The sequence below is a fragment of the Pseudorca crassidens genome, chromosome X (genome assembly GCF_039906515.1).
Source record: "Pseudorca crassidens isolate mPseCra1 chromosome X, mPseCra1.hap1, whole genome shotgun sequence".
Lineage (NCBI taxonomy): Eukaryota > Metazoa > Chordata > Mammalia > Artiodactyla > Delphinidae > Pseudorca > Pseudorca crassidens.
Window position 1 is genome coordinate 127,283,708 of NC_090317.1, and position 27,906 is coordinate 127,311,613.

At 47.8% G+C, this 27,906-nt stretch overlaps 1 protein-coding gene across 1 annotated transcript in view; it reads right to left on the reverse strand.

Moving 5' to 3' along the window:
• Positions 1-2,878: 2,878 nt before the first annotated feature.
• WWC3 (WWC family member 3) overlaps positions 2,879-27,906 on the reverse strand; it is a 122,508-nt gene continuing 97,480 nt past the window's right edge. The window contains exons 12-23 of the mRNA XM_067723518.1: positions 24,930-25,050; positions 23,978-24,052; positions 23,187-23,273; positions 21,900-22,092; positions 20,799-20,963; positions 20,224-20,375; positions 18,932-19,097; positions 11,489-11,653; positions 9,327-9,419; positions 7,315-7,542; positions 7,041-7,168; positions 2,879-5,602 (exon numbers count right to left, since the gene is read on the reverse strand). Of these exons, the coding sequence (XP_067579619.1) occupies positions 5,536-5,602; positions 7,041-7,168; positions 7,315-7,542; positions 9,327-9,419; positions 11,489-11,653; positions 18,932-19,097; positions 20,224-20,375; positions 20,799-20,963; positions 21,900-22,092; positions 23,187-23,273; positions 23,978-24,052; positions 24,930-25,050 (1,640 nt within the window). The 3' untranslated portion in view covers positions 2,879-5,535. The remainder of the gene's footprint in view (positions 5,603-7,040; positions 7,169-7,314; positions 7,543-9,326; positions 9,420-11,488; positions 11,654-18,931; positions 19,098-20,223; positions 20,376-20,798; positions 20,964-21,899; positions 22,093-23,186; positions 23,274-23,977; positions 24,053-24,929; positions 25,051-27,906) is intronic.

A 27,906-nucleotide genomic window follows, 5' to 3' on the forward strand; every position in this document is an offset into this window, starting at 1 on the left:
ATAAATTTCAGTTCCTTAGTCACACTAGCCACATGTCAAGTGCCTGATCGCCACATGTGGCTAGTGGCTACTATATTTTAGTGCAGATATGAAACAATTCCATCATTGCAGATAGTTCTATTGGGCAGTGCTGCGAAGCATTTCTTTTAAACTAATTCCATCGCAATAAAACAATTTGTGTTTATTACCCAGGGGATTCTGTCTGTAACTGCAGAGTAGGAAAAGCAATCTGGCCAGAGTGTCTGTTGGTGGGAAGGACGGAAAACCATAGATTCTAAAAGGCTGCGTGCCTCTCGCCATAGGTCCCAGACACGATGTTTCCAAACCAAAAGACGTGCAGCCTCTGCCTTTGGATGTAACCAAGGGCCTGCAAATCTTGCTCCAAAATGAGGTGGCAGTGTCTGATCACTTGTTTCAAAGCAAAAATTGAGATGCGTGACGAGAAAATATTGTCAGTCTACTTAACAGAGACAGACAATAAATCTAAAAACAATGACTAACTCAGCAGTAACGAGTACTCCTGGCACCAAGAAACCAAGTCTCCCTGGAGAAATGACCATTTCCAGGTCACAAACATCTGGTCAAGCAGGGTAGTGTTACCGAACCAAACTTGGTCCCCTCGCCCATGGAGCAGCAAAACCAATGTACTGACACCGGCTTGTGGTGAAGGAAAGCGCAGCGTTTGTTTCAAGGCCAAGGAAGAACTGGCGGCTTAGCTCAAAAGATCCGAACTCCCCAGTGGCTTTCAGGGAAGGGTTTTTAAACACAGTGTGAGGGAGAGGGTGACAGGGTGTGTGATCAGCTAGCTCGTGCACGATTCTCTCATTGGTTGATGGTGAGGTAACAGGGTGATTTAAAAAATCAGGAATCTTGATCATCAACCTTCTGGTTCCAACTGGTCTGGGGTCTATGTGACCAGCACGCAATTAACTTCTTCCACCTGGTGGAGGTTTTAGTGCCTGCAGACAACTGAAGGGTACGGCCCAGGGTATTATCTATAGCCCCTGAGGAAGAACCAAAGGCCCTTGACCTTGTTTTATGGCTAAACTGTTATTAGTCTTACTTGAATATTTTCTTTTGTTTCTGGTTTTTTTTCTTCTCTTATTAAATTTTTCTTTTTGGAACTCAGGGAAGGTCTAGGATGCTAAAGCTTTTCTACATACAAGAGGTGGGCAGGGGACACGGGGCCTGGGCAAGCGTCTGTCCCCGGGAAGGCTCTGTAGGGTCCCGCTCCGTTTCAGTAGCAAGGAAGCCATCTCAGACTCCTGGGGACATATAAAAAAGGACCCAGCAGTCAACCAGTAGAGGTTGCCCCAGCTACAGAGGAGGGAATGTGAGCGTTAATAAGGATAACAACTCCAATGGATTAAAGCACACCAAACATATTTAAATTTGTGTTAATAATAACGATACAAAAAAAAAAATTTCCAAAAACCAAAAAAAAATTGGTCACCACTGTAACAGTGCTGGGGAAACAATTATTTTCAAAACTGGTCAATAAAGAAAAAAATCAAGCATTTATCTTGTTTTTCCCATACAAACTGTACCACTGGATAACCAAATAGACTAGTAAGTTTCTCTTTATAAAGGCATTTCAAAGTAAATAATAATGTTTTAAAAATTGAGAGAATATCATCATTTTTCAACCCTTAGTGAATTAATGGATCTATGTATTGATTATCAATAGTTGCAAACCCTATAAAAAGAAACATTGTAAGTCACCTGATGGATGAAGGTATGTCTTGCCACCCATCCCAGCCCCCAAAAAAGAAAGGAATAAAACGAACTGGAATCTGATCAAGCTTTTAGGTTCAACAACAGCTTTTTTCAGCATTTATTTTTAGGAAATAAAGTTCAGAGGAACATGTTAAACTACACCCAGGGATACAATGAGCCAAGTCCAGGCTGTGGGAGATCAGAAAACACACAAATTAAAAGGTGTGTGTGTGGTAGGGGGCGTGGATCCTGTGAATTAAAAACCGACACAACTGCGCTGAGATGGCACCGTGCACCTATGAAGATGACAATGATCAAAATGACAAATGTTGGCCAGGAAGTGGAGAAACTGAAGCCCTTGTACACTGCCGGTAGGAATATAAAATGGGCAGCGGCTTTGGAAATAGTCTGGCAGTTCTTCAAATGGTTAAACATAGAATTACCATATGATCTAGAAATTCTACTTTTATGTATAGACCCAAGAGAAATAAAGACCTATGTCCACACAAAAACTTGTACACAAATGTACACAGCAACATTATCCCTATCAGCCAAAAAGTGGAAACAACCCAAATGGCCACGAACTGCCGAACAAACACACACAACGTGGTCTATCTACACAAAGGAATATTACTCAGCAATAGAAAGGAGTGAAGTCCTGACGCAGGCTACAATGTGGACGAGCCCAGAAGACATGATGCTGAACGAACAAAGCCAGCACACATAGCATGTGATTCTATTTCCAGGAAACGTCCACGATAGGCAAATCCACAGAGAGAGAAAGATTGGCAGTTACCGGGGGGGGGGGGGGGGGGGGGGCGGGGGGAGGCGGAGAAATGGGGGTGACGGTTAACCGGCACAGGGTTTCTTTTTTTTTTTCGGTACGCGGGCCTCTCACTGCTGTGGCCTCTCCCGTTGCGGAGCACAGGCTCCGGACGCGCAGGCCTAGCGGCCATGGCTCACGGGCCCAACCGCTCCGCGGCATGTGGGATCCTCCCGGACCGGGGCACGAACCCGCGTCCCCTGCATCGGCAGGCGGACTCCCAACCACTGCGCCACTAGGGAAGCCCCCATACCTCTATTTTTATGTTGAAAAAAATTATATACATTTTAATATATTTAAGTCTCTAATTACATTTTTTTAAAAAATCACACATTTCCATTCTGTTCTTAAGGCAGGTTAGTTTAATTTTGTAGAAGAAATACTTTCAAACAATACAAATGACACAATTAGAACAGTGACAAAAATAGAGATGAATACTGATTATAACTTATTCCCACAACAGAAGGTTACTTATTTCGGTGGTGACAATTACGTGACCAGATGAAGTGAAGACCGAATTCCCTTTTACTCATCACACTGTTTCTAAAGGACCCTGGTGGCAGACTTCGGATTGTCCAAGGCACGATTATGGGCAAACTTAAACATAAGAAAATACCCCTTAAGACGACAGGACTTCACTTTTCGGACATGTGGGATATTTTCCAGGGGGTGGCAGTCTTAACTAGTCGGAAGCTGCACAATCGATCACGAAAGAGAAGCCAGTTAGGGTGCCTCGTGCCCTGCCTGCTAGCCTGGCCTCTGTCGCTGTCCACGTGCCACTTCCAGCACAGCCTGCGAGTAGCACGGACCCGTCACCTCCCCGTCCTTCATCAGCCTGGCTTCTCCTTCCTTTCTGACTATGGTCCCATTCAGGTGCAAAAGCAGACAGGAGGGAGGCGGAGAAGCACAGGGGAAAGGCGAAAAACACAGCGCTCCTTGAACTGACACCAAAGCTGGGGCTGCATTTGTTTCTGGTGGGGCAAAGGAGGGATTTCCTTTTTTTTTTTTTTTTTTTAACTCTGGGATGGGGAAGCATTCCAAACAGAAACCTGTGTCTAGTGGGCAGTGACATTTGAAAACCCTTGCGGGCTTTCTGTATTGGCACAGTGGGTTTCCCCACGTTGCTACTTTGTAGGGGTTAGCAGGAAAGCTACCTCAACCTTTCCACCCACTTAAGAGCTTCAAGTGGCAGTGCCTAAACACAGGCCCGGCAACGCGGCCGGGGCTCTCCCACGTCTGGGGAGCCATGTACCTCAGACGCATATGACTTGCTCTCCACACACCCCCGAGTCCAGCGGCAGCCAATCCATCAATCTGAAGTTTCAACAGCTGGGGACAGAGAGGGCCTGCCACCAACCTGACCCGTGCAGCAACGCTGTCTCCTGGGGGGGCACTTCTGGCAAGCACTCATGTGTTTTGTGTCTCTACCTCTGTTGTGGGTATATATGCAGAGAAATTAGCAAAAGAAAAAAAACCAGGACTAGAGGCAGAAATACATAGCAAGAAGTGACAAGTGTGAAAAAGCACACAGTTTTCAGCCTTACCACCACAGACAACTTCACTGTCCGTGACAGGTCACATATCAATGAAATGCTTTTACAAAATGCATTTTTAATAAATGTGAAAAGGAAGGTGGGTTATACAAGGGAGTGCTTACAGACGAATGAGAAGAGAGATGCTGCTGATTAAGGGGGGAGGGGCACTTTCAAGGGAGGGGCACAAAGACCCAGGAGGAGGGTTCCGTTTTCTTTTACATTTTGTGTGACTCACCTCGTTTACTTCTCCGAGGCCTCATGAAGGAGAGTGCATTTCATATATAATAAATACGTATTAGGCAAACTATACCACCTGGCATTTTTAAAGGATGGTATAGTTTTATTACGTAAAGAATTTTTTCCTCATGAGCTAGTTCTAAGATTTCTTAAGAAATATTGGGACGACTCCAGTATGGGGCGGGGGCCCTCCGATCGAAAGCACATGCTCTCCTGTGAGTGACTCGCCTGGTAGCTGTAGTTCCCACGGAACGTGGCTTCCTCAAGAAAGCGCCTTCAAAGGTTATCGTGTCCATGTCGTGACTGCTCTATCCATCAGCGGATCCAGTGACTCAATGAAAACACACCTTCCTTCTTCTCTTTTCACTTTCCTGCAGGGCAGAGCAGCAGAGCAGAAGCTCCACCACCGCCCTCCTTGTCGGTCAGGATCAGATGGGGCAGACTGGAAAGGCAGGCGGGGCTGCCGAGGCCGGGTGAGGGTGGGCTGTATGGCTGCCGGGGGCTCCGTGACCACCAGCCTCAGACCCGGGGTGGGCACGGAAAGGTGCACGGTAACCAGGGGCTATGGGTGCCCAGCCCGCGCGGGAGACCAAGCTCCGCAACGCACACGCCGCACTGACTCAGGACTGAGCCCCTAAGGTGGCATCGTAACAGAACACAAAGGGTGCAAAAGTGTACAATATACATGATAAATGCACAGAGGAGAAACGGGACGAGTGACGAGTTCAGCACATAGTGTTTGCATTTCGGATGTCAGACACAAAACCGGCCCCAAAGTTCCATTCTACCGCATGACAAATACTGAAGAACAAAATTTCAGTCTTAAAATACATCTTAAAGTCAGTATTTTCCTTCAAGGAAAAAAAAAGTACTATAAATAAATTACAATACAGTGAATTTGCCTGAACTCACTTCGTTTCTGTCTTCCAGCCTTTAAGTCAAATAAAACAGCGTAAAAACTGTACACTCTTAACATGATAATTGATCTCTTATAAAATAACCTGTCTTCAGAGATGTCAATTTCACAACAAGGAAAAACCAAGCCCTGTTGCCGTCACTATTATAAAATATATATGTATAGATATATGTGTTTTGTTTTTATTTTTTACAAAATGTGTATATTAATAGCTTTGCACAAATATTTTAAAGACAAATTTAGCTAGTCTAAGAACTTCATGAAAATAAAACAGGCAGATAAATACTTTATGTGTACAAAGCACTACATCAAACATCGTCGGCGGGCAGAGGAGGTACGTTAATCCTTGGTCTTGTAAAAAATGCTATCTTCTCCCTGCGATTGGAAAGAATTACAGGTTAGAGGCTGATAGAAATGCAGTGAAAGGTGGCAAGAGGCTCTGCCATCAATGACAGCTTTTCTGACTCAGAGAACACACTGAATTTCAATCCCCAGGGGCACATCTGTGTACAAACCCTCTAAAGTTTCTTGCCCCGGCCCCCTCTCTAAATTTTAATAGAAGTTACAAAGCCCCATGAGGGCAAGGGTTTGTCTCCAGTGCCTAGAACAGTGCCTGGTATACGTAGATGCTCAGCAAATATTTTCTTTATGAATAAATGAAAAACTATACAAGGAGTTCTAAATCATAGTTGAAGGAAGATAGCTATAGTGTTTTATACTCTTTTATGATGGGGAGGTAAAAATTCAAGGTATAAAAAAATTAAGGCTAGACGTCAGGCACACATTATTTAGCCCTAAAAAGGAACACTGCACTGATTCATGCTACAACATTGATGAACCTTAAAAATACTATCCTAAGTGAAAGAAGCCAAACACAAAAGACCACATGCTGTATGACTCCTCTTATATGAAAGGTCCAGAAAAGGCAAACCCATAGAGACAGAAAGGAGAGTGGTGGCCGCCAAGAGCTGACGAGAGGTTGGCATGGGGAGTGACTGCTTACCGGGGGTACAGGGTTTCCTTTTGGAGTGACGGAAATGTTCTGGAACTGAATACAGTTTGTGACTGTACTAAATGCCATGGAATTGTTCACTTTAAAATGGTTAATCTTATGCTTCGTGAATTTCACCTCAATTTTTTAAAAAGCCAGACACAAAAGAAAATAGATTGACTGGGTGATTTTCCTCATATAAAAGATAAAAACAGGGAAAGCTAACCTACACTATTCAAATTCAAGATGGTGGTTATTCTGGTGTGGGAAATCTGGGGGTGCTGATAACATTTGATTCTTGCCGTGTAGGGTTTATGACAATTCACTGAAATATTTCATATATAGGACGATATGCATGCTTTCCTGTATGTCTATTATGCTTCAATCAAAAGTTAACTAAATAAAAAAAAAGTTAACTAAAAAGGCAAAGGTGATACACATATGTATCTATATGTAGATCACTGTGCTGTTTACAGGAGCAAACATTTGGAAAGAAGCAGGGTATAAAATAGGTAAATTATATCTGTTAGATGAGACATTACAGCCAAAAAAGATAACAGATGATGTGGCAACATGGGGTATTTTAATTTAAAAAGAGCTAAATGCAAACTCGAACCCACACTGTGATTACAAGCAGCATGAAAAAACAGTGTTTAGAAAACAAGATCGGAAGCAACTCCGCACAATGCTAACAGCAGGGGAGATTCCTGCTTTGTCCTCGACTTCCTGTGGGTCCTTCTCAATACTTACTTTACTCTTCATAATGACAAAGGTATGACAGGAAAAAGCAAGCGGGAGAGTGAGGCCTGGGCTTCTCCCCACCTGAACGCCTGCACCTGGATGGGCTCTTTGAGGTTCTGCCCACGCAGCTGGCACACCCCTTTGGAGGCCTTCTTCAGCATCTTCTCAGCTGCCTGTTCTTGATGGAAGTCAAGTTTGGTCTGTCTCGTCTGGAACAGTAACGCGGGGTGAACCAGACGGGTTTGCTTCCAGTTTTAAGGAAGACCGATGGAAGCCCCTGCCAGCTCCGGGCACCGGGAGGCGAGAAAGGCCCGCCCGCCTGCCCCCTCCCCCCGTTGGCGGGCCGGGGCCTCACCTGCCTCTCGGCCTCCCGCAGCAGGCTCCGGAAGCGCTCGTCGCGCAGCAGCCAGGCCGGGGGCTCGGCGTGGCCGCGGAGCTGGGCGTCCTCCAGGCGCTGGCGCAGCTCGCGCAGGGCGCACAGCTCCTCGTTCAGCTGCCGCTGCCGCGTCCGCGACGCCTGGAGGTCCAGCTCCAGGTCCAGGGACGTGCGCGCCGCCAGCACCGCCAGGGAGGACCTGCAGGGCTGCGAGACGGCGGCCGTGAGCGCGCCCACCCCGCCCGCGCCCTGCCTGCAGCTTCTTCCCCGAGTGACCGACCCCACTGGAGGGAGACACCCGCAGCGTGGCCCGACGCCAACACAACACGGATGTGGGCGACACGGGTTCAAACCTCCACTCCGGTAACGAGCCAGTGACAGCAAGCTGTCCGCTGTAATGACGACCTAGGCTTTGGCTAAAGCGCAGAGAAACAGACCCTGTCACACGGGGCAGGAGGGCGTCATCTTTCTCAAGTGCTACTTGACAATATAAGCAAGAGCCACAAAATGTTGTGTTTTCTTTGGTTCTGAAATTTCATGTGACTTGCATCTGAAAGGCACAGCTGATGATGTGCAAAAGCTTTATGACAGAAAAATTCTAAATACCTGACAAGAGAAAAGTGATCAATTACATTATAAGGCCCGCAGAAAACGCAGCTACTGTAAAAAGATGAAAAATAGACCGACATGGCAAAATCTTAATGGCCTACTGTGTAACGGGAAAAAAGCACATTATAAACCACGTTGAGGGCTTTCTGGTTAAACACACACAAGCTGTCAAAAACGTTCCTCCCCAGGGAATTCCCTGGTAGTCCAATGGTTAGGACTCCCCGCTTCCAATGCTGGGGTGCAAGTTCAATCCCTGGTCGGAGAACTACAACTGCAAGCCGCGCAGCGAGGCCGAACATCAACAACAACAACAACAAAAAAACGCTCCTCCCCACACACGCCTGAAGTAAGCAAGTCTCCTGTTTTCAAGAAAGCTCTAAGACGAGAATAGAATTTTGTACACGGAGCTGAGAGCAGTACTTCCCACGCCATGGCTAACAACGCTGGGGAAGGCAGTTAGCGCAACAAAATCACAAATCCACGAGCCTATCAGCGTTGTTGGGAGGACTGAATAACTGTATGCGTTTTACACACCCATAACACTACTTTGCACATATACAGAAGTTAAATGCAAATGTAAGTGACTTAATAAACACAAACTCATTTAAAAGCTCTGCTGAATTCATAGCAGAGCTCACTGGTTCCCAACCAGGGGTGACTTGGGCCCTCCGGGGACATTTTTGGTCGTCACAACTGGGGGAGGGGGTGATACTGGCAACTAGTGGGTCAAGGCCAGGGATGCAGCTCAACGGCCCACAGTGCACAGGACAGCCCCCAACAAAGACAGACCTAGGCCAAAATGCCAACAGCATGGCTGCTGAGAAATACTTTTGTTGCTGAGTTATGTATTTTCTTATCATTCTCAGTCAGCGGCTACTCTAAATACAACCACCACAAGGAGATCTGGGAATTTTTTTTTCTTTCAAAGAATTCTTGCCCGGGCACTACCTTACAAATTAAAAGTAGCAAAAGTGTGTAAACTGGCGTGACGTGGAGAAAAAATCCGGTGTATATAAAGGAAAACTGTAGAACGTCCTACGTAGGAGAATGCGCCACGGTGAAAGACCCAAATTCTCTAAACTATATACTCCCTTGTCAAAAAAGAAAGAAGAATCTCTTATACAGAATGGCTGTTTATTAATTTATTATATTTTAAAATGTAAAGATCATGTATTATCTTAGATTACGACATTATCTTAGGAAATTAACAAATACTGGTAACATATTGACATTATATACACTTCTAAAAATTATATCTAAGTAAACAAGGAAATAAACATATTACCTTTCAATTAATCTTACCTAAAATATTACCCCTTCGGGTTTGTAGAAGTAACTCCCAGCGTACATACAGACGGCAGATTAGTCTACGTGGCACATACCTGCTTATAGCGAAGGGTTCGTCTTTCCAAAGTGTTTCGGACAAAGGGGGACTTCCGGGGCAGCGTTGAACTGTCGCTGTCACTACGATAAAGCTACACCAAAAAGACTGAGGTTCAGAAACATTTCCTCAAGAATTCAACATTCATTCTCTGTGTACTCTGAACTGGATTATTTTGTTTCGTGCAGGTGCTCAAACAGTTATGACGTTTAGAGCTTTTACCAAGACTTTGGGTTTCGCTTACAAGAAAACCCCACACAAGAGTTTCAGGCCAAACAAAGACAAACCAAATAAGCAGACCAACCCCCAGCCCCACCCCTGCTTCAGGTCCATCAACCGAACCAGCTGAGGTTTTCCAGGCTAATTGAGCAACACAATTTCGGTCCTATCAATGCCAACTGCCACTTGGTACGGTGTGACGCTCATGAAAACCCGCACTCTCCTCAGCGCTTTTCACTTTTTATCAGTCATTCTCATTTGCTGTGTTTCTAGCTTTGGCAAGAGCTGGGAAGAGTGGTGTTCCAGATAAGAGCCTCGTTCCCGGCAGGAGGACAAGGCCACACCACTAACACCCACCCTGCCCGTCAAGGGAAAAGGCCTGTCTTTAAAAAGAAAAATAAATAATGCCGACTTCACGGGAGCCGAGACGTTACGTATTTCATTTGGCGGCAGGTTTTCATTTCAGGATCAACATATATCTGTGTGAAAGCAAAGTCCTGGCCTTCACGGCCTTACTTTCCATGCCAATGAACCCCAGATAGCAGGAAATGTTGCAGCACTGCACTTACGTGCCTCCCAATCATCACAAACATATATAAAAACAGAGGCCTCTAGAAGCATCGCCGGTCAGTGCGTGCCTTTGTGCAGGGCGCAAAGCACAGTGCAGGGGCTGGAGGCCTGTCTCTGGGGCGGTGAAGGGCTTCCTCCTTCACCACCCCATCCTCCTCAGCAAGCAGACGGGAGGCTGCTCCACAGGGGTTCGGCAAGAGTCTAGGATAAGGAAGGATGGCCTTCGATCAGGCACCTCCAGCCGCGTGATGAAGCATCAGGCCCCACAGGGCTGCAGCCTGATGGGGCGGGAGTGCCCCGCCTGACCCTGGGCTGCCCGGGGCAGCGCGACCGGGACACCTCACTGCGTGGGGAGAGGAGCTGCAGGCCTCGCAAACGTGGCCACCCGGGCCCCAGCCCCTGTTGCTCCCTCCTGTGAGTAAAGGATTCCCTGCCCAAGAAAGGTGGGCTCCCTGCTCAGCTCCTGGGCAGTGACCTGTAAGTCCCTAGAACGTTCTAAGTGTCTCTGTTTACCTGGGGACCTTGGCCTGGCCGCACAGTCTCTGCTGACAATGTGAGGGGGGCCCTGGGCCACCAGCTTGACCCTGGAGGGGCTGCAGACGAAGGTCAGCCACGCCGGCCACCAGCAGTGCCCCGTGACCACCCCTACAAGACCCCTGGGCACCAAGCCTCGGGTGAGCGTCCCTGGTCGGCTGTGCTCCGGGCACGCTGCCACTGCTCCGAGAGGTGAGAGCTGCCGCACAACTCCGCTGCGGGAGAAGGGTTGGAAGCTCCGCCACGTCTCTCCGGAGCGCTGCCCGACGCCTCTTCCCTCTGCACGTCGGTCTGCACCCCTTCCCTGCGGCGCACCATCATCGTGGATACGACGGCTTTTCTGAGTTCCGTGAGTCCTAGCCAATTTCTGAGCCTGAGGGTGGGCCTGGGGACCCCTCAGTGTCTCCCACGTAGGCCTGAGGGTCTGCCTCTCTCATATGATCAAACTCTGGCTTTGCCCTAATGCAGCGGCCCCTTGGTAGCCCTTTCAAGGGAAGATGCTTTCTCCAACGAGCCCCGTCAGAGGAGCGGGAGGGTCAAAGCTCTCCTCGAGCCAAACGGCGCCCCAGTCTGCTGCGTCGTGAGCACTTATCCTCAACAGCGCCTCATCTCTGCTAGTCTGTGCCGTCACTGTCACACGGCCACGGCCGGCCAACCTCCAACCTGCTGTCCTGTCTCCACGGACCACAGCAGGTGGGGTCTCCCCCTCCACCTGTCTCAGAGTTCTCAACCCTGCGTGCAGGTGAGGATGTGCCGGGAGCTCCAACCCTCTGCTGCCCAGCCCCGCCCGCGACCGATGAAGAATCCTTCCAGGCAGGTGGCAAAGGACTCCCGACTTACTCTGCAAACGTACTGGCTTCGCGCTCCGGGCGAGAAAGTCTGGGAACGGACAATGGTGCTGCTCCGCGTGAAGGGCGAGCCGCGGGCCCTGCGGCCGGGCCTCTCCTTCGGCAGACTCGCCACCTCTTCCGGGAAGAGATCTTCTGTGTTGGTTTCCTTATCAACCTAGATAGTAATTTATTGTTTACCACGACTCTTTCTAGAACACAAGCATTAAATTAGTGGAGTCACCAAACAACCTTGCCATTGCCACTGGAGCTCTAACTGGCATTTCACACTTAACACGTCCAAAATGGAATTTCTGATGTTCCCTCTGCCAAGGATCTCTACTTTCCCATTTGTTCCAGCAAAAAAAGGGTTCGTGTCATTCTGGACCCAGCTCTCTTTCATACACCCTATATCTGGTCCAAGATTAAATTCTGCTGGCTCTGTGTTCGAGATTAAGCACGTTTTGACCTCCTATCACCAACCCTCCATCGGGGTCACCATCGTCTTGAGCCTGATTAGCGCAGGAGGCTTCTCACCCGTCTCCTGGATTCCACGCCTCCCTCCTCCCTTCAAACCCTTCTCAACACAGCACCAGGGACATCCTGGTAAAAACTGAAGTCAGACCCAGCAATTCCACTCCTAGGTGTATACCAAAAAGACCTGAAAACAGGTGTTCAAACAAATACTTGCACACAAATGTTCATAGCAGCCTTACTCAAACAGCCAAAAGGTGGAAGTAGTCCAAACATCCACGGGCGGATGAGAAGCTAAACAAAACGTGGCATACTCATGCAAGCGATGAGGAGGGAAGTGCTGGTAGATACTACAGTCTGATGTACCTTGAAGACATTAGGCTGAGTGAAAGGCCAGTCACAAGAGGCCACATGCTGTATGAGCCATTCATTCATTAATTTTTACTGAAGCATAATTGACTTACTATGTTGTATTAGCTTCAGGTGTTCAACATACTGATTACATATTTTAATACATTACAAAACGATCACCATGATAACTCTAGTTACCGACTGTCACCATACAGAGTTTACACAATATTATTGACCTTATACCCTATGCTGTACAGGACATCCCCGTGACTTACTTATTTTATAACTGGAAGTTTGTACCTCTTAATCTCCATCACTTATTTCCCTCATCCCCACCCCCTCAACCCCCCTGGCAACCACCAGTTTGTTCTCTGTAGCTATGAGTCTGTTTCTGTTTTGTTATGGTTGTTCATTTGTTTTGTTTTGTTTTTAATTCTACATATAAGCGAAATCATGCAGTATTTCTCTTTCTCCAACTTATTTAGCATAACACCCTCTAGGTCCATCTGTGCTACTGTAAATGGCAAGATTTCCTTCTTCTTTATGGACAGTATTTCACTGCATATTATGTATATACATATGTACGTGTATATATGTGTGTCTGTGTGTATACATATATACACACATATATACCCCATCTTCTTTACCCATTCATCTATTGACAATGGACACTTAGGTTGTTTCCACATCTTGGCTATTGTAAATAATGCTGTAATAAGTATAGGGGTTCATATATCTTTTCTAACTAGCGTTTCTGCTTTCTTCAGAAAAATACCCAGAAGTGGAACTGCAAGATGGTGTGGCAGTTCAACTTTTAACTTTTTGAAGAACCTGCTTACTGTTTTCCACAGTGGTGACACCAATTTACATTCCCACCAACAGTGCACAAGGGTTCCCTTTTCTCTACATCCTCTCCAATGTTTGTTATTTGTTGTCTTTTTGATGATAGCCATTCTAACAAGTATGAGGTGATACCTCATTGTGGTTCTGATTTGCATTTCCCTAATGATTAGTGACACTGAGCATCTTTTCATGTGTCTGTTGGCCATCTGAATGTCTTCTTTGGAAAAATGTCTATTCAAGTCCTCTGCCTAGTTTTTAATCAGGTTGGTTGTTTTTTTGATGTTGAGTTGTCTGAGTTTTCTGTATAGTTTGGATATTAACCCCTCGTCGGATATAACGTTGGCAACTATCTTCTCTCATTCAGCAGGCTGCATTTCTGTTTTATTGATAGTTTCCTTCACTGTGCAATAGCGTTTTAATTTGATAAAGTCTCATTTGTTTTTTGTTTGTTTGTTTCCCTTGCCTGAGGAGAGATATCCTAAAATACATTGCTAAGATTGATGTCCAAGAGCATACCTACCTATGCTTTCTTGTAGGAGTTTTATGGTTTCAGATCTTACATTTAAGTCTTTAAACATTTTTAAATTGAATGGGAAAGTAGTCCACTTTGATTCTTTTGTATGTAGCTGTCCAGTTTTCCCAACACCATTTATTGAAGAGGCTGTCTTTTCCCCTCTGTGTTTTCTTGCATCCTTCATCATAGATTAGTTGATTATATAAGTGTGGGTTTATTTCTGGGCTCTCCGCTCTGTTCCATTGACCCATGTGTCTTTTTTTGTGTGTGTGCCAGTAGCATGCTGCTTTGATTACTGTAGCTTTGTAGTACAGTTTGAAATCAGGGAGCATGATACCGCCAGCTCTATTCTTCTTCCTCAAGGTTGTTTTGGCTATTCGGGGTCTTTTGTGTTTCCATACAGTTTTTGGATTATTTTTTCTAGTTCTGTGAAAAATGCCTTTGGTATTTTGATAGGTATTGCATTCAATCTGTGGATTGGCTTGGGTAGTATGGTCATTTTAACATTAATTCTTCCAATCCATGAGCATGGTGTATCTTTCCATTTGTTTGTGTTGTCTTCAATTTCTGTCATCAATGACTTAACACTTTTCTGAGTACAGGTCTTTTACCTCCTTGGTTAGATTTCTTCCTGGGTATTTTATTCTTTTTGATGCAGCTGTAAACTGAATTTTTTTTTTAATTTCTCTTTCTGATAGTTCATTGTTAGTGTATAGAACTGCAGACGATTTCCGTATATTAATTTTATATCCCTTAACTTTAAATGTTGCCACTTTACTGAATTCACTGATGAGGTCTAGTAGATTTTTGGTCGCGTCTTTAGGATTCTCTGTGTATAGTATCATGTCATCTGCAAACAGTGACAGTTTTACTTCTTCCTTTCCAATTTGGATTCCTTTTACTTCTTTCTCTTGTCTGATTGCTGTGGCTAGGGCTTCCAATACTATGTTGAATAAAAGTGGTGAGAGTGGGCCTTGCTCCTGATCTTAGAGGAAATGCTTTCAGCTTTTCACCATTGAATATGATGATAGCTGTGAGCTTATCACATATGGCCATATATGGTCAAGTTATGTTCCCTCTCTACCCACTTTCTGGAGATCTTTTATCATAAATGGATGCTGAATTTTGTCAAAAGCTTTTTCTGCATCTACTGACATGATCTTGATTTTTATTCTTCAATTTGCTAACATGGTGTATATCTCTTAGACTGATTTGTGGATACTGAACAATCCTTGCATCCCTGGGATAAATCCCACTTGAGCATGGTTTGCTAGTATTCTGTTCAGCATTTCTGCATCTATGTTCGTGAGTGATATTGGCCTGTAGCTTTATTTTTTTGTGGTGTCTTTGGTTTTGGTCGGGGTGATGATGGCCTCATAGAATGAGTTCAGAAGCACTCCTTCCTTTTCAATTTTTGGAAATAGTTTGAGAAGAATGAGTGTTAACTCTTCTTTAAATGTTGGTAGAATTCACCTGTGAAGCTATCTGATCCTGAACTTTTGTTTGTTGGGAGTTTTTAAATTACTGATTCAGTTTAATTACTAATAATCAGTCTGTTCATATTTTCTATTCCTTTCTGATTCAGTTTTGGGAAATTGTATGTTTCTAGGAATTCATCCATTTCTTCTAGGTTGTCCAGTTTACTGGCATACAACTGTTCATAGTAGTCTCTTATGATTCTTTGTATTTCTGTGGTGTCAGTTGTAACTTCTTTTTTTCGTTTCCTTTTTTTCTTTTTTTTTTGCTATGCCATGCAGTCTGTGAGTCTTAACCACTGGACCACCAGGGAAGTCCCCTCTTTTTTTCATTTCTGATTTTATTTATCTAGGCTCTCTTTTTTTCTTGATGAGTCTAAAGGTTTACCAATTTTGTTTATCTTTTCAAAGAACCACTTCTTAGTTTCACTGATATTTTCTATTCTTTTCAGTCTCTTTCATTAATTTCTGCTCTGATCTTTCTTTCTTTCCTTCTACTAACTTTGGATCTTATTTGTTCTTCTTTTTCTAGTTCCTTTAGGTGCTAAAAAAAAAAAAAACCTCCCAAATGCAGATTTTCAACTGTGAGGTGGGTCAGCACCCTAAACCCCTGTGTTTTTCAAGGGTCAACTGCAGTCGTGCTTTTGGCACACCTGTGGGTGGAGATGAGCTCTTCCTTACTCTGTCATCTTGGCTACGATCCCCTGGAGTCTGATCTTTTAAACCCTGGATGATTCCATTTACACAAAACAACCAGAATTGGCAAATCCATAGAAACAAAGCAGATTGGTGGTTGCCAGGGGCCGGGGAGAGATAAGGGAGAGTGAATGCTAATGGTTATGGGGTTTTACTTTGGGGTGAAAGAAACGTCTTGGTACCAGAGAGAAGTGGTGGTTGCACAACATTGTAAATGTATTCAAACTCACTGAAATGTTCACTTTGAAAGGGTTCATTTTATGAGAATTTCATATCAATAAATTATTCTAGGAAAAAATTTAAAAAGTGAGTCAGATCACATCACCCCTGGGTTCAAAACTATCCACCAGTTTTCCAATGCTCTCAGAGAAAAAGCAAGAGTCCTGAGTAGGCCCTATATGATGTGGCCCCTTGACTCCCTCTGTCCTCAGCTCTGATGCCTCCTTACCCCGACCCCACCCGCACTTGCAGCTCCCTGCACCTGAATGCCCATACCCAGCCCCACACAAGGCTCCCAGACTCCTTCCTTAAGGACTTTGCTCAAAAACTGCCTTCTCAGTGAGACTTCTATGACCTTTCATTTCTATTATAAAAAATACATAAAATTAACCATCATGGACTTCCCTGGTGGCGCAGTGGTTAAGAACCCACCCGCCAATGCAGGGGACACGGGTTTGAGCCCTGGTCTGGGAAGATTCCATATGCCGCGGAGCAACTAAGCCCGTGCGCCACAACTACTGAGCCTGCACGCCACAACTACTGAAGCCTGCGTGCCTAGAGCCCACAGTCCACAATAAGAGAAGCCACCACAATGAGAAGCCTGCACATCACAACAGAGAGCCCCTGCTCTCCGCAACTAAAGAAAGCCCGCATGCAGCAATTAAGACCCAATGCAGCCAACAATAAGTAAATAAGTAAAATTTACCATTGTAACCATTTTTCATTGTGCAGTTCAGTAATATTAAATATATTTACATTGTTGTGGAAGAGATCTCTAGAATTTTTTCACCTTCCCAAACTGAACTCTGTCCCCATTCAACAACGCCCCATTTCCCCATCTCTAGCCCCTGGTAACCACCATTCTACTTTCTATCTTTATGAATTTAATTACTTTAGGAATCTCATATAAGTGGAATCGTATAGGATTCATTCTTTTGTGACTGGCTTATTTCACTTTGCACAATGTCTTCAAGCTTCATCCATGTTGTAGCCTGTGACGTGACTTCCTTCCTTTTCAAGGCTAATATTCCATAGTACATATATACCACTTTTTCCTTACCCATTCAGCTGTCAATGGACACATGGGCTGCTTCCACCTCTTGGCTACTGTGAATAATGCTGCTATGAACGTGGATGTGCGAGTATCTCTTGGAGACCTGCTTTCAGCTCTTTCGGATGTACACCCAGAAGTGGAATTGCTGGATCATATGGTAATTCTATTTTTAATTTTTTTTAAATAGATTTATTTATTTTTGGCTACATTGGGTCTGTACTGCTGCGCACAGGCTTTCTCTAGTTGCAGCGAGCAGGGGCTACTCTTCGTTGCGATGTGCGGGCTTCTCACCGCTGTGGCTTGTTTTTGTTGCCGAGCATGGGTGCACGGGCCGTGTGGCTCACGGGCTTAGTTGCTCCGCGGCATGTGGGATCTTCCCGGACCAGGGCTTGAACCCGTGTCCCCTGCATTGATAGGTGGATTCTTAACCACTGCACCAGCAGGGAAGTCCCTAGTTTTAATTTTTTGAGGAAACTCCATACTGTTTTCTATAGCGGCTGCACCATTTTACAGTCCTGATGTTTGTAGATACCAATTTACATTTCTAAATGTAACCCTTTCTAAAATGGCAAATCTTTCTAAAAATGCAAACCCTGCTTCCCTACCATCTCATTCTTCAGTAGCCCCTTTGGCTATCTCAAATGCTGCTGTATTTTACTGGTTTACCCTGTCTGTTACCCACAGGGCAGGACTTTCCATTTGTTACTGTGCTGTTGCATCTGCAATGCCTGGCAGCTACCACATGCACATGGAAAGAGAAAATGCAAATGTGGTGCAGAACTAACAACTGGGGAGTCTAGCTGAAGGGGATGCGAGTATGTGTTGTACTATTCTAGCAGCTTCTCTGTAGATCTGAAGTGCTTCAAAATTAAAAGTTGAGGGAGGAGGACACACCAAGCTAGCCTCCCACAGCTACTGCCCCTGACATGGGCCAACGCTTGTCAAACTCTTAGAAAGAGGAATAATGGCCATGACCGGCAGCCGCGCCCAGAACATCTCTCCGCCCGAGGCACTGCATGGGCTGCAGTGCGGGAGGCTGCAAGCAGGCAGCTCTCACTTCTCTCAGGACCTGTGTTTTGGACTGAGATCAGGGGCTGTGGTGGTAGACGTTCTGATGAGTTGAACAGTTGGGAAACGAAGTTGCAATCGAGCACTGATACAGTGTCTCCCAACCCCAGTGCGTTCCTTAGACATTTGTCACCACAAACCTGAAAATTTCCCCAGTGGAGATACATTGATGGGCACAACTAGGATCGGGTGAACAGAAGGGGCAAAAGGATGCTTCACTGCTCTTAATGTCAGAAACGGAGAAAAACGACAAGCGTCCAAAACGTGAGGAACGCACAAAACACCCTGAGCCACACGCGGCCCTGAAGATGGCACCTGAAGGAGTAAAAATCCACCCCGTTTAGTTGTCCTTTCCTTTTAATTTAAAGTAGACAGGGGGCTTCCCTGGTGGCGCAGCGGTCGGGAGTCCGCCTGCCGATGCAGGGGACACGGGTTCGTGCCCCGGGCCGGGAAGATCCCACATGCCGCGGAGCGGCTGGGCCCGTGAGCCATGGCCGCTGAGCCTGCGCGTCCGGAGCCTGTGCTCCGCAACGAGAGAGGCCACAACAGTGACAGGCCCGCGTACCGCAAAGAAGATAAAATAAAAAAAAATAATTATTAAAGTAGACAGGCGTTTCCATGGTACCTGCTGTTTACAGATCTGAGGCCACTCACTTCAGTTCCCTCGCGTAGGGCACACAGGCCCTCCTTCCAGGGCAGCACCTGGTGCTGTGAGGCAAAACATCAGGGGCTCCGCGAAATCCTTTGTCCTTTTGTTCTTACCTTCAGAGGTGGGGGCTGAAGTTTCTCCAGGCCGTAAGGGTCTGCCTGGCCAGCAAACGTGTGTCCGTGGATGGAGCTGACACCAACGCAGCAGGGCTCTGGGTGCGGGGGGCTGGTCTGGGCGCAGCTGCTACAGCCACTGTCCACCGAGTCGGCTTGCCAACTCCTGAAGGCGGGCATGGCAACAGCCCCCAAAACGTTCATCAGGGCACTGACTTTACTGCTGCACTCAGAGCACAGCAGCAGACACACCCAATATTTGCTTCCAGTGACTGAAGACGGTTGCTTTTCTTATAAAATGAAAGGCAGTTCTGTTTCGTAGGGAAGACAGAGCTACAAGGCCTTTCATTAAGAGGGTCTGTCTGTGTGTATCGCCCAATTGCAGCCGCTGAAGATGCCAGCATCCCGGAACCCCCTCTCCCCGAGCCCGCCCAGCCTCCTACCCATCCCTGAACACACACCCTTCCCCCTCTGCCGTGCACTTTCCCTTTCGGAAATAAATTCCTCTCGAAAATAAATCCAGAGAAAGCTATTAGGAAGAAGTAGCAAGCTTTGGAAACATGATGCTCTTTATGGAAAACCGTGGAAATAAAGCAACACGAAAGTGCTGCTGGAAAGGACCCGCCGGGAAGCGATTCCCTCGCGGTGCCTGCCCATCTGAGCTATTCCTCTACTGCAGACACGTCTGCCCCGAGTCCAGCGTTCACCCACGGGCTGCTCCGGGGAAGACGTAAAGGGGCATCGCATGATTCCATTTACAAGAAAGGCCCAGGACAGGCAAATCCCTGGAGATGGCACGCAGATGGGCAGTTGCCAGGGGCTGGGAGGACTGGGCGGACTGGTAATGGGTATGGGGTTTCCTTACGGCACGATGAAAACGCCCTCAACTTGAGTGTGATGTTGGGGGCACAGCTCTGTGCCTGTACTAAAAACCACCGAATTGTCCACTTAATGGGTGAACTGTATGGTAGGGAGATTATATCCCAATAAAGCAGTTAATAAAGAAAAAAACAAAACTTAAAGGGCCCTATTGTATTCAATCTGGGCAGAGGGAGTCCCTCAACAGTCCCCCCCTTTAAGAGAAATTCGGGGAACAGAGGGAAAGGTGAAAAGCCTATGCGTAGAGCTGGGGTCAATGTACTGCCCTCGTGCAGACTGGCATACGATCCCCTGTGAGAATCCCGACTTCTGGGCAAAGGTACCGAAGAGCCCGCCGCACACATTCTACGCAGCGTGGCGCCTGACGAACACCCCGGCGGCCTCTCCCCCGAGGGGCTGCTGGCCGCGCTCACCTCTCGGACACAGCCTCGGCCTGCTCCGCCCTGCGCTCCATCTCCACGACCTCCTCCTCCGTGTACTCCAGCTTCACCCGCTCCTCGGCCAGCTCTCTCTCCACCGCCTGCAGCTGGGCCGTGGTTCTCGCCAGCAGCACCGTCACCGCGTCCTACAGGACCAAAGGGACGTTGCTAAGAGGCAGCCGAGGCCAGCGGCGTGCGGGTGGCAAAGCGAAAAGCAGCGCGTGCACAGCCCGTGGGGAGCATCCCTGCCGCCGGGCTGGTGGCCGTCCCCGGCTGGTCTCCAGCGGGGAAGCAGCTCACCCCCGGCTGGCAGCAAGACAGTAACTTGGCCTTTCCACGTGGCTCTGAGGACTCAAATTTTAAAGCAACCAATGCATCACTCATGATCATGAACAAGTTGCATTAAAGAATATTACCATGAATGGCCACATACATCACTATAGTCCGTTTTTATTACTTCCCTTGAAACCCTGCTTCTTCGTCGCCACTGTGCTCTAAGACTAAGTCTACACGCGTTTCTTAGAAACAATGTCCCCAGGAAAAGCCCGTCTCAAAGCCAGGCCACCTACTGTCTTTCCAGACGTGGCGGCCACAGGGTCCCGGGAGTCGCTGTGTCCCAGCCGCTCGTCCTCCCGCCGCGGGGGCTCAGGGCCGGTGAACACCTGCACCGAGTACCAGCGCAGCTGCATCTCGCTCGAACCGTCGTAATCAGCCAAGTTAATCTGAGCAATGCCCTGTGTGGTGTTTAAAAAAAAAAAAAAAAGCAGAACAGGCCCTGAATGACTACACCTTAACAACCAATGGGCATCAAAGTCACCCTTTAATCTTAAGCAGAAAGGCCATACAATGTGTCACTGCTATTCAAAGGACTGCCGTAAAATGAAAGTCATCAAAAAGGATTGTAATGGGGGTGGCGCCTCGCTTGCTTGTTCAGCCCAATCAGAAAGTGCTAGAAGGGGAACAGGGGCAGAGAATGGACGACATGGAATGGTGGGTCAGGCTCAGGATCTGCCACTCAAAGAGCCGCTGATTCTAGCAGGAACTTTTGAAAAAACAGAGGACTGGTGTAAAATAATATAAATAAGTAAATAAATAACCCCGCCCCCCCCCCCAAAAAAAAAGAGAGAGAGAAAGGATTGGTGGAACTCTCCAATCTCTAATTCTGCCGCTGAAGGGGTGGGACCAAGGGGGAAAATTCCAACCTTGGGAAGAAAGCACCCTGGCTTCCAAGCCCTGGCCCTGCACTGGCTGGCCGGGGTGAAGACGGACTGCTGACCTGCCCAGTTATAAGGTTGCCAGATAAAATAGAGGGCATCTGGGTGAACTGCAATTTCAAATAAACAGATTTTTTTAAAATAGAGGTACGTCCCAGATATTACGTGGGACATACTTACACTAAAAGGCATCCATAGTTTATTTGAAATTCAAATTTAAGTGACCATCCTATACTTCTATCTACCAAATTTCTCAACGCAAGACAGGGATAATGCAGAAGCCGTTGCACAGGAGTTTTGCAAGTATTAGCTGAGATAATATATTTAAATTACAGAACACTTGACAAGATAAGGGGTCTTATCATCCCTTTCTGTCCTCCCAGCTACAGAGATCACTTGACATCAGGACACCGGAAGGAGGGGAGGGAGGGGGAGAGGGTGAGGAGGGCGCCGTACCAGCAGTTCTTCCTGCAGCTGCGGATTCACTGAGCACACGTATAACTGAAGGGACTTCAACGTCACCATGCTTGAATGCACAGGGATTCTGAAAACTTCATTAAATATCAGGGGGGCTTGCAATTCCAGAGCCTTAGAGCAGTAAGTGTTTGGCGTGCCGGAGTCAAGCGGGGGCAAATAGACGCGGATGTGTCTGGAACCAAGAGAGGAAGGAAAAAGCAGACAGAGGCAGCCTGACACATCTGCACGTGACACGCATGGACCACATACGTGTGCACATACGCCGCCCTATTCCACTGCCCATGTGCAGAATTTTAATGTCTTTTGGAAAAGATCCTTTTCTCAACTAAGAGTAAGCCCAAAGAACTTACGTGCCCCCAGAGATCAGGGGGAAAAACCCAATCACAAAGAGAAGACTTCCAAGTCAGCGGTTAGGACTTCAGGCGGACTCAAACGGAGGTCTGCTTTTACCATCTTTGTGGGAAAACATCTGCACTGATCTCTCCACGGCCCCCTGGCTCCCTCTCCAAGCCCTACCTGCCTTGCCTCTCAGAGTGCTGGCCCACCCAGGCACCCGCTGGGCTGGGCTCCCGGCCCTATCCACCCCCAGCGTGGAAGCCAGCACCCAGGAGAAGCTCCAGCATCAGTGGAGTGAAGTACACGTCAGGGCGAGCAGAATCCCAGGGCGAACCCTCAGCCGCTGAAAACCAGGCTGCTTCCAAGGCCTTCGGGAGGCCAGTTTACAAAGACGACTCACGGAAGGGGAGGGCACCGTCGGGCGTGAACACCCATCACCGGTGGGTTCACCCGCCAGGGTAAGTGGGACCTCACACCCCCATCGGGCACCCATCTCCCCACTGGGGACAACACAGATTTCCTTCTCCCTGCTCGGACAAGGATGCCTGAGCCCAGCCTGAGGCCTCTTCAGGCACCTCATCAGATCGCAAGAGCCGAGTGTGGCTGTGTCGCCACCAGCCTTGTGACCAGAATGGACGTTTTAAGCCCCAACGCTGCCGATGATGGGCACCGGCACTTTGTCAGCATGGCCACGGCACATAACCAGCCTGGCTCCAGTAACTCCACCTGCCTCAAATAATAAACCAGCCTCTTCTTAAAACTTACAATCCTTTAGATTTCAGACAGACACCCCTAGCGTTTTATTGTAAATTCAGGTTCCAAGACAGTCTTTTCCCTCCCCAAACTGCCACGTGCAGCAGGTCAGCCAGTGGTGCCATGTGGAGGAGGGCCCGGGGGGAGGACACGGCCCCCACTGGCGCGGGAGCTTACATTTTGCAGTCTTCCTTCACCACCAGCCCGGCAAAGTTCTTCAGCTGGAGCACGTTCACGAGGAGACACTCGCTGGCACTGTCGTGCCTAGAAAATAAAATGCACGTGCACAGACTGCAAATGCCCCACGGTGCAGAAATCCTGCTTGAACGCCTGCAGTGGTCCTCACCCCACCCCCAGGGGACCTGTGCAAAGTCTAGAGGCGTCTCTTACTGTCACACTGAGTGGAGGGGGGCTACTGCGTGTAGTGGGCGGAGGCCAGGGCTGCTGCTCAACACGCCAGAGGGCACAGCACGGCCCCCCACCGAGAGTGACCCAGCCCGAACGCCACGAGTGCCGAGAAACACTAGGATGACAAGAGTGAGCAAAAGAAAGCTGCTGGGATGTGAACATCCTGCCTCGTTCGTCTGAACACTGCTGGTAACTGCCTTTCTAGACACTGTAGCTAGAAACCAGAACGCTTAGTGTTGCACAGCACCTGGCTACCCCAGCTCCGGCGGGAACTTCCCCGAGGGCCGGACTGTGCCCATGGGGTGAGAGTCCCCGGCTGTGACTCGTTGTTGGAGGACGGCAATGGAGCCGCTCTTGCCCATCTCTCCTTCCCGCCACCTCTGTCCCTTCACCTGAGACCGCTGAGATGGGCCCGGGGGCACCCAGGCCAGGGAGCAGCAGCCGGATCACGCGGGTCCCTCCATCCCTCCTGGCCTGTGTGTGGAGGTGTGAGACGCTGGGCGGGCCCCAATCCACCCATCATCTTTACGAGCAACAGGGAAGGAGTCTTCTGTACTCACAAAAATCCAACATGGATCTGGGGCCCCTCGTTACCGCAAGCGTCTCCACGCACAGGGTCGTCAGCATCCTCACTCCTGAACACAGTCGGAAAGGCACCGCGTTATTCCGGGGGGGCCTGGTTACCTCGGACTCGGCAGAAGCTCTCTCACACTAGGGGTGCTTCTTACTGAGAAGGGCTTTATTAAGTTGCAACATAAATAAATGCTTTAAGTGACTGGCAGGGCACGGCAGGTCCCCAGGATCCATGACGTCACCTCCCAGGGTACCTGCTGACGAAGTGGCCTTTTTGAGAAAATACCTCTCAAAACCACATGTGATATTTACGACAAAGATCAAAAACATATACTCTTAAAAGCTTTGCAGGGGGGACTTCCCTGGCGGTCCAGTGGTTAAGACTCCGCGCTTCCACTGCAGCGGGCGCGGATGCGATCCCTGGTCAGGGAACTAAGATCCCGCAAGCTGAGCAGCGCAGCCAAAAAAAAAAAAAAAAAAAGTTGGCGATAAGTGAAATGTATACAGATATCTGAGCTGAAAAAATGACATCAAAGGTCTCAAACAAAATAAAGCCCACAAGGGGTTTTGTCCTTGCAAAGTCGATTCCTCCAGCTAAGGAAAGGGGACGGGGGAAACATCCATTTCTAGTGAACGTCCTTTCTAGAAAAGCAGGTCTCCCTCGCACACTGGTTCTCCTTTTCCGGCTCTACTGAGCTCATGCCTTCCAACCCCCGGGGCCGGAGAGAAAGCAGTCATCCTAGATGCCCGAAGCCAGGCCAGTCCCCAGACGCCACCTGGGAGCAGAGGGGGTCCGTGGGGATGCTCAGGGCCCCTCCCGCATGGAGAAAAGCCAGGAGAGCTGCACCCCGGAGACACACAGAGTGTCAAGCCAAACAGGTCTCGGCAGGGGTGCCTTTGGGAAGTCAGCCCAGGCAGGGGAGAAGGTCAGCTTCTAACCTTTTGGTGGGAGGTTCAAACACGCCGCTGTCGCTGGCCAGCGAGTAATCGGACAGGCAGGCGGACACGCAGCGTGCTCTCCGCTCCAGCCTCTGGGCGCTGTCTTCTCGGGGGGTCGCTGCTGCAGGCGAGAGACACGGCCGGGCTCAGGAGGCGACAGTGCGGGAGCCCAGGGCAGAGCAGAGACAAAGGCACGAAGTGGCAGAGACAGGCCAGCACGTGTGCAGATGTGTGTTTACATGCACTCTGCTCGAGTCTTTTCTTATATTGGAAAATGGAAGAAACAGGCTTCTGGCTACTTCTTTAAAAGCTCTTTAAATGATCATCAATCTCCCTTCACCTCCTTAATGAGCGCACAGGTCAGAAGGTGGCGGGAAGGCCCTTGGCGTGGCCCTTTGAGAGAGTGTCACACGGGAAAGCCTGGAGAGAGATTTCGCCTGCACGTGGACGGCAGCGCGCTCTCCGAGAAGCAGGTGGGGGATGTTTCCTCCTTGACGCTGCTTGGTATTCTCCATACTTTATACAAGGAACACAGGCTACACTGCTTTATAATCAGAAAACAGAGTTTTTAAAAATCATCAAATAACCCCCAACAAAAGGGAGTGACTTTCGAGTCAGAGGACACAGATGCACCCAGACTGGGCCTTTGCCAACGTCTCCGTGACTCCTCTGCCGCTCTAACTGCAGCGTCCTCCTCAGCAGCCCTGGGGCCACACTGGCTTCCAGAACTGTCTCCTGGGATTAGGAAGGACCATGACTGGGCAGCTTATTTTTGTCTCATATCTATTGTAACCAAGAGCCAAAGACAACTACTGACATTTTCCCTTTTATCATTTCATCAACTCTTTCTACTCCTTCCCTCACAGCAACAAGTTTCTTTTAACAAAAGCAACAGAAATAGGCATGCCGTCTCCCGCTGCTAAATGTGACGACGGACACAGGAACCTCAACGCTTCTGAGAGAGGCACACACGGTTAGAACACAGGCTTAAAGCATGAAGCCCCAAACTGAGCCTCACTCTGGCATCACAATGCCTCTTGTTAATAATGCAGGTCCCTCTTGTCTATGTTCTCCGGCCATCTAAGCTCTAGAAATTGAAAATCTAGACACCTGTGCACCCCTGAGTTGAGGGAAATAGCGAGTCCACCAATGACTGTCTCTCTGTTCAACCAATTTATTATTCACAGAACAATTAAACCCAAATATATTCATCGGGGTACAAAACAGACAGGGCTGTGGCCTTTGGTCTCACGATGTTAACTGCAGACAAAAGCCGACCTTTCAAAGGCCTGCAGCGCCCAGCGTGGGGGCCACCGGCCCCGCCTCGGCCAAGGGCAGAAGCTGGCTCCGTCCTCGGATGGCCGGAGACAACAACTCTCACATCGTAGATGACGACTCCCAAGTCCAGCTCTGCTCATCACCCCGGCCCCATGGAAGGACCCAGAGCCTCCAGCTCTAAACTGCAGATAGAACCCCTCAGTTTGCTCCATGGAACCCCAGCAAACACAATGGCTCACTACTTCCATTCCCAGCCCTGACACTCGGCCCTACATGCCTTTAAGGAAGTAACACCACACAATGATCCAGTTAACTTCCAGGCAACCCAATGGTGTGGCTGCCAAAATTTCTCTCTCATTGCAATGAAAGTGGATGAAGAGAGAAAGGAAATGGGGGAATCAATCCTCAGTGATCCTGGGCTTAGCACATTCAAGGAGCAACTGGATGCAGGAGTTGACAGAAGGAGGTACGGTCAGCACTTGCCCTGGGTGAGAAAGAAAGCACACGGCACACCCCACAGTACACACCGCAACCATCTGCTCTTGGGCTTCAAGGCAACGAGACGGAGAGTGGGGAGCAACGCCAGTGAAGTAAGGAATAAACAAGCTTCCACACGTTCATTTTATAAACCTCAGACCTTTCCATCATTAAACACAGACAAATAGACACTGAGACTTAAGGACAGCAACGCTGCTTGACAAAAGGGAAGAAAGTATAAGGAAAATCACATCGTGGGCAAAGCTGCCAGCTGGCATATTAAAATAATGAAAGTGTTAAAGTCTGGGAAAAAAACCCAAGAAGGAAAAAATACGTCAAGCTCTTAGAAAAGTTCTTACACAACTTTCATAGCCAGGATGAATACCGTTCAAACGACAACAACAATAATAAGAGCAACTGTTGAGCTACATTAAAGCACAGCTATGAGCTATGCCCTTCCTGACCACACCCCAACCATCCTAAATACATTGATTCACTGCACAAAGATGTGGCACAGCCTGACCAGCAAGGCGAAGGAGAAGTCCAAGGTCACTTACAGTGAACGTTTCTGTCGAGCCGCATGAGAAAAGAGATAAAAAAAAAAAGCACAAAGTGAAAAAACTGTAGAATTTAAGACAACAATTTTAAACAGGGTATGAATGTAATAAAAAACATCAATAAACAAATGAACAAGGTTAAAATATTTACCGACTTATATTAGCAAATACCAGTGGGAAATGAAAATAGGAACGGATTTCAAAATCATGACACATTTGACTTTCAAAATGTGGGCAAGATAAAATTGTAGTAAACATGTAAAAACTGTTAAAGATGACAGTTTATTTCCCCACTCCCCTGCCCCACCTTCTGTTCCCTCAGGTTGATTTAAAACACAATGGGCAATTCTGAATTTTATGTTACTAAAAATTTTTCTCGTTAAAGCTTCCTTAAGTCAAACTTAGACTGTATTGTTCTTAGTCAGACTGGAGAGTGAAGGGAACTACGTGACCTCGGGCGTCATAAATGAGGGGTGGGGTTAATATAACGAGTATTGAGATCCTCGCCAACTTTATGAAGCTGCGATGACTCTAGGCTTCATAAGCATCACGGGAGGCAAGGAGTCACCCTGTGTCCATGCCTGAAGCTGCTCACCCAACCCAGCCCTGCGAGAGCACCTACCAAGACCCATTCACTAAGTCAAGTACCTCTAGTTTGTATTCTA